The sequence below is a fragment of the Mytilus edulis genome, chromosome 11 (genome assembly GCF_963676685.1).
Source record: "Mytilus edulis chromosome 11, xbMytEdul2.2, whole genome shotgun sequence".
In the NCBI taxonomy this organism is placed as follows: Eukaryota; Metazoa; Mollusca; class Bivalvia; order Mytilida; family Mytilidae; genus Mytilus; species Mytilus edulis.
Window position 1 is genome coordinate 54,344,104 of NC_092354.1, and position 7,359 is coordinate 54,351,462.

General features: G+C 35.1%; 1 protein-coding gene across 1 annotated transcript; it reads right to left on the reverse strand.

Moving 5' to 3' along the window:
* Positions 1-1,521: 1,521 nt before the first annotated feature.
* LOC139495820 (zinc finger protein 836-like) lies at positions 1,522-7,091 on the reverse strand. Its single transcript, XM_071284206.1, has 2 exons — positions 6,882-7,091; positions 1,522-4,719 (listed from the first exon to the last, which is right to left on the reverse strand). Exon 2 carries the CDS (start codon positions 4,114-4,116, stop codon positions 2,080-2,082), a length of 2,037 nt encoding a protein of 678 aa, XP_071140307.1. The 5' UTR covers positions 4,117-4,719; positions 6,882-7,091; the 3' UTR covers positions 1,522-2,079.
* Between the last annotated feature and the right edge of the window lie 268 nt (positions 7,092-7,359).

Sequence of the window (7,359 nt, forward strand, 5' to 3'; positions counted from 1 at the left end):
AGAGATTTTTCTCTTGTGTGTTTTCTCATGTGTCTCTGTCCATTTCTAATATAACTAAAAAACTGTTACCACTAACATCACAATAATGAGATGTATTTCCTGTATGTGTTCGCATGTGTCTCTGTACATTTATAATATATTAACTTAAAAAAATTGAACACCAACATCCCAGTAATGAGATGTATATTCTGCATGTGTTCTCATGTGTCTCTGCACATTATTAAGATAACTAAACCTTTTACCGCCAGCATCAAAGAAAAGAGATTTTTCTCCTGTATGTGTTCTCATGCGTCTCTGCACATTATTAAGATAACTAAAACTTTTACCACCAACATCAAAGAAAAGAGATTTTTCTCCTCTATGTGTTCTCATGTGTCTCTGTCCATTTTTTATATAACTAACAAACTTTTACAATCAACAATCAACATCACAGCAATGAGATTTATCTCCTGTATGTAATCTCATGTGTCTCTGTACATTTCTAATATAACTAAAACTTTTACCATCAACATCACAGCAATGAGATTTATCTCTATATATAAAATAGAGAAGATGTGGTATGATTTCCAATGAGACAACTATCCACAAAAGACCAAAATGACACAGACATTAACAACTATACTGTGGATTCATTAATATTCGTTGGATACTAATTTTCGTGGTTTTCGTTGGTACATGGAAACCACGAATTTAGATATTCAACGAATTGCAAATTTTCTAAAGAAATGTATGCAGACTTTGCCAAAACCACGAAATTAAATTTCCACGAATATGCTATAAGTTTTACTCAAACCACGAAAATTGGTATCAACGAAAATAAATAAAATAACAGTAGGTCACCGTACGGCCTTCAACAATGAGCAAAGCCCATACCGCATAGTCAGCTATAAAAGGCCCAGATAATAAGAATAAGAATAAGAATAAGAATTTTAGTAGTATAAAATCCAAACAATAGGATTGTTACTAAAATATACGACAAAAACAAACAAACAGACAGTGGCATATTAAATACAAAACGATAGACAATGTAAAACAATTCAAACGAGAAAACTAACGGCCTTATTTATGTAAAAAAAATTAACGAAAAACAAATATGTAACACATAAACAAACGACAACCTCTGTTCATTTCTAGGATAACTAAAACTTCAACCAAAAACACTTGCATGTGTTCTCATGTGTCTCTGCACATTTTCAATATCAATTAAATGTTACCATCAACATCATAGCAATGAGATGTATCTCCTGTATTTGTTCTCATGTGTCTCTGCTCATTTCTAGGATAACTAAAACTTCAACCACCAACATTTGCATGTGTTCTCATGGGTCTCTTCACATTTTCAATATCAATAAAATGTTACCATCAACATCACAGCAATGAGATGTATCTCCTGTATGTGTTCTCATGTGTCATTGTACATTATTAAGATAACTAAAACTTTTACCACCAACATCAAAGAAAAGAGATTTTTCTCCTGTATGTGTTCTCATGCGTCTCTGTACATTTCTAATATAACTAAACTTTTACCATCAACATCACAGCAATGAGATTTATCTCCTGTATTTGTTCTCATGTGTCTCTGTTCATTTCTAGGATAACTAAAACTTCAACCACCAACATTTGCATGTGTTCTCATGTGCCTCTGCACATTTTCAATATCAATAAAATGTTACCATCAACATCACAGTAATGAGATTTATCTCATGTATGTGTTCTCATGTGTCATTGTACATTTCTAAGATAACTAAAACTTTTACCACCAGCATCACAGTAATGAGATATATCTCATGTATGTGTTCTCATGTGTCACTGTTCATTTCTAGGATAACATTTCTAGGATAACTTTTACCACCAACATTTGTCTGTGTTCTCATGTGCATATGCATAACTGAGATGGTCGACTCCTTTACAAATTACAGCATACATCATAACCGTATGGTGTATTGCCTGTGTGTATTTTCATGTTTCTATATATTAAAAAAATGCATAAATCCTTGACCATATACGTAACAGTCACGAGATTTTACCATCGGTATGTGTTCTCATGTTAATCTATAAATTACAAATTTTACTAAACACTTAACCACTTACATCTTCGATATACTGTTTATCACCTGCATGTATTCTCATGTGAACCTGTAAAATACCAAGCTCATTAAACTGTTTAACGGATACATCATCGATACATGTATAAGGTTTATCGTCATTATGGTTTTTTGTGTGTCTCTGTAAATAATCAGTGCGACTAAACCCTTTACCACATACACCACATTTATGAGGTTTATCACCGTTATGTTTCATATGTGTCTGTAAACTACCAAGACGACTAAACTTATTACCACATACGTCACAGTCATTAGGTTTATCACCTGTATGTGTTATCATGCGACTCTGTAAATAACGACGCTGACTAAACCCTTTACGACATACATCACAGACATGACGTTTATCGTCCGTATGTGTTTTCATGCGAGTCTTTAAACTATCAAGCCGAGTAAAGCCCTTACCACATTCGTCACAGTTATAAGGTTTATTACCGGTATGTGTTCTCATGTGATTCTGTAATCTACCCGGCTGACTGAACCTTTTACCACATACATCACAATTATGAGGTTTATCGTCCGTATGTGTTTTCATATGACTCTTTAAACTATCCATCCGAGTAAAGCCCTTACCACATTCGTCACAGTTATAAGGTTTATCACCTGTATGTGTTCTAATGTGATTCTTTAAACTACCCGGCTGACTGAACCTTTTACCACATACATCACATTCATAAGGTTTATCACCTGTATGTGTTCTCATATGAGTCTTTAAACTACAAAGCTGATTGAACCCTTTACCACAAACACCACAGTCATGAAGTGTTTCACCTGTATGTGTTCTCATGTGCGTCTGTAAATAACGACGCTGACTAAACCCTTTATCACATATATCACAGGCATGAGGTGTATCGTCCGTATGTGTTTTCATGTGAGTCTTTAAACTATCCAGCCGACTAAAGTCTCTACCACATACATCGCAGTCATGAGGTTTATCACCTGTATGTGTTCTCATGTGATTCTTTAAAGTACCCGACTGACAAAACTCTTTACCACATACATCACACACATGAGGTTTATCGTCCGTATGTGTTTTCGTATGCCTCTGTAAACTATCACGCCGAGTGAAGCCCTTACCACATTCGTCACAGTTATAAGGTTTATTACCGGTATGTGTTCTCATGTGATTCTTTAATTTACCCGGCTGACAAAACCCTTTACCACATACATCATAGTGATGAGGTTTTTCACCTTTATGTGTTCTTATGTGTGTCTGTAAATTACCAAGACGACTAAACCCTTTACCACATACATCACAGTCATGAGGTTTATCGTCCGTATGTGTTTTCATATGACTCTTTAAACTATCCATCCGAGTAAAGCACTTACCACATTCGTCACAGTTATAAGGTTTATCACCTGTATGTGTTCTCATATGAGTCTTTAAACTACAAGGCTGATTGAACCCTTTACCACAAACACCACAGTCATGAAGTGTTTCACCTGTATGTATTCTCATGTGCCTCTGTAAATAACGACGCTGACTAAAGCCTTTACCACATACATCACAGGCATGAGGTTTATCGTCCGTATGTGTTTTCATGTGGGTCTTTAAACTATCCAGCCGACTAAAGTCTCTACCACATACATCACAGCTATGAGGTTTTTCACCTGTATGTGTTCTCATGTGATTCTTTAAAGTACCCGACCGACTAAACCCTTTACCACATACACCACAGTCATGAGGTTTTTCACCTGTATGTATTCTCTTGTGAATCTGTAAATAACTGCGCTGACTAAAGGTTTTACCACAAACATCACAGTCGTGAGGTTTATTGTCCGTATGTGATCTTATGTGATTCTTTAAACTACCCGACCGGCTAAAGACTCTACCAAATACACCACAGACATGAGGTTTATCACCTGTGTGTGTTCTCATGTGATTCTTTAAACTATCCAGCCGACTTAACCCTTTACCACATACACCACATTCATGAGGTTTATCATGTGTATCGTCTGTTTGTGTTGTCATACTTTTTTTGTAAATTACTGGCTGAACTAAACCTTCAACCATACATATAACTCCAGTCGTGGATCTCTTCAGATTACTGCCACAAATACATAAATATGACAAAATTTAAGTTTACACCATTTCACCAGTACGTTTTGCCATGACTGTGTCCCTTTAATTAACTATCTTGACTTAACTCGCTAGCTCAAAAATCACATTTACGACATTTTCTATCAGTCTGTTTTCTCAAAGGGGCTTTTTTAAGGTCTCTTTAAGGTACCACCTCGGCAAATTATCTGGCAAAATCACATGTATGACGTTTATCACCCTTCAGTGTTTCGTGTACCTCTATACAGTACCATTTAAATTCAACGCCAGCGTGTGCTTAATGTTTCTCTATACAGTACCATTTAAAGCCAGTGTGTGCTTAATGTGTCTCTATACGACACCATTTAACATCAGTCTGTGTTTAATGTGTCTCTATACGGTACCATTTAACACCAGCCTGTGTTTAATGTTTCTCTTAACGGTACCATTTATCACTAGTTGTGTTTAATGCGTCTCTGTACGGTACGTACCATTTCGCACTTAATCCTCTGTCAACAAATTCATCTTTTTAATAAGGTGATCTCCAGTGTCAGATTGTGTTCTTGTTCAACTCTAAAACTGTAAGGAAAAAGCAAACAAATTTAAGACTAGTGACCTAAACGTTTTTATATACCTCTCTGAAAATTACACATAAAGACCCCCCACCCACACCCCACCTTCTACATAAACTGTCTATGTTGTTTTGGTATACTTCACATTTATGTATCTGTATGTTTGGATAGGGGCCAGCTAATGCCAACTTTGGGTGCGAGATTTTTCTACCTGTGTTGAAGACTCATTGGCATGATTGGTGGCCTTCGGTTGTTTTCTTCCATTTGATTTGGGTTGTTCAACTTTTTTTTTAAGAAAAGGTAAATCTGATTAATAGCTATATTGCTTATTAATTCGAAGTCACTGAACCATGAACTAGGGACCCCAAATCAGTCCACAAATTGAGATGCATGTGCTGATATCAATGGAATTAATCGGATCCTTGACCAACCCTGTAATGCGGCAATTAGTCTCCAATGTATCGGGGGGGGGGGGGGGGTTACCCCATAACTTTATTTTATTATTGTTACATTGCCATGTTACCGTAGCCAGTGCCATACACAGAATAGGCTGTTTAATAGTATATATGCATATCATTCAATCATCATTGCATGAACGTATTACTAACATCCGTCCTTCAATGATGATCATTGTCAGTAAGGTTCATCATAACATTTTAGCTGAACTGGACGTATTTACACTAAAAAATTATACTCTGAGTACAGAAAACCCTGTGCACCTGCGAAAGATTTAAGGCATGGAGGCACCTAGATAATTAAATTTTTAAATGCATTTTATAGTTCAGAAAATTATAAACTTTTGGATTTTGCTATTCATTTTGTTTTCATTCCTGAGAAAGGTGCAAAAATAAAATAAGATAGAAAAACGTTTGAGAAGTTCCCCTCATATTATCGATGTTGTGAGTAAAATTGATTTAAATGGACAATAGATGGACCGACGTTTTACGTTTCCGCAAATATACATTACTTTTCCCGGGAAAAAAAAAGATGACGTTTCCGGAAAAAAGCAAATAAATATCTTACTTTTCCGGAGAAAAATAACTATTCCGGAAAAAATAAATTACTACTTTTCCGCAAATAATTAAGAAATACCTTTACAGTAAGTTAGAGTTCTCATCTAAATTATGTTTGATGTTGTTTGAAGATCCAATAACACATCGAATAAGAAAAAAATGTTAGAATGGCTAGCGTAAGACTGGTCGCTCAGGTGGGCATGAAAAGACTCGGCACCATTCGTTGACAAGAGTCAACTAGTTGTTTCTAGTATATTGTATAGATATAAGATCAGAACATTTTCTTTATTAAAGAAATATAATAAATAATTTATCTAATATATATTCGATTTTTTATAATTTACCATGTAAATTTCCGGAAAAGTAATAAATACAAATTGCGGAAACGTATACTTTAAATTGGCGGAAACGTAGGGTTGGCCATGGGACTTTGAAAATTAGCGGAAATTTGCCCAGATGGGCAATAGACACCTGTAAGTTGGCCATGGGACTTTGAAAATTTTAGCGGAAATTTGCCCAGATGGGCAATAGACACCTGTAAATAATATGTGCTTTAAACTGTGTAAATAAGTGGACCGTATCAAATGAAGCTAGTTTGTTTATTTATTTTTTGCTGACAAGGATGAAAATGTTGTCCTGCATTTTTTTTTAATTGTAATCTCTGTCCTGCCTTTTTTATTTTTCACTCTTTTCGGTCCAGCCTTTTTTATCTTAGTTGATCCTGACTTATTTTGCATAAATTGTCATCCTGCCTTTTTTTTTTTGTCAAGTTACTCATCCTGCTTTTTTTTCAACTCAAAACTCCTGCCTGTCCTGCCTTTTTTCAAATTTCATCCAAGCTCCCCTAATAAAAATCAAATGATAGCTCCCTAATGGCCGGTAATGAAATCATATTATTACAACTTCACATGTGATTCGCAAAGATTCGTGGAACAAAAACATACTCAGTCACAAAAACAACATTTTGGATGATTTTAAAACTGTAATATATTGTAAATTTTATACATTTTGATTTAGGTAATAATTGTTTTATTTACATTATTTGTTATACGTTATACATAAATGTCATGTTTATTATAGCCTTGGAATTACGCAATGTCGATAAAGATATGAATGTGCTTTATCCATTTTAATACATGAATTTGAATAAACTTACTTTTTTATCATGGTTTTTTGCAAGGAGAATATGAGTCGAGGGAAAGAAACTAACGTTATCATGGTTTTCTCTCTTTCTACAGACGACACCTGTTTAAATCGCGGTTTTCGTGATATCGGCGCACTCATATGTAGACGGAGGGATAATGCAGCTTAATTGTAATCTATAATGTTAAGTTGATATGAATCTGCTTGTATTAAACACAACTTTATCTTTACCTTCAACAGATTTCAACAAAACAAATTGTTTGTAAAGCAAGCGAGACATTTCAGCGTGTGTACTTTTGTCAAATAAATAGGGCAGTTAGAACTATCGCTTGAATAACCATTTTTTCATTCCGGGGCCTTGTATAGCTTGCTATGGGAAATTGGTATTGCAAAAAAAGAGGGCCGTACGTTGACCTGTTGTTGCTAACTTCTACCGGCGTTATTCGGTCTCTACGGACGAAGTGTCTCATTGGCAATGATTCATACCACAT

Coding starts and splice junctions, on each gene's coding strand:
- LOC139495820 (XM_071284206.1), bottom strand. CDS start 4,116: ATGGTTGAAGGTTTAGTTCAGCCAGTAATTTACAAAAAAAGTATGACA.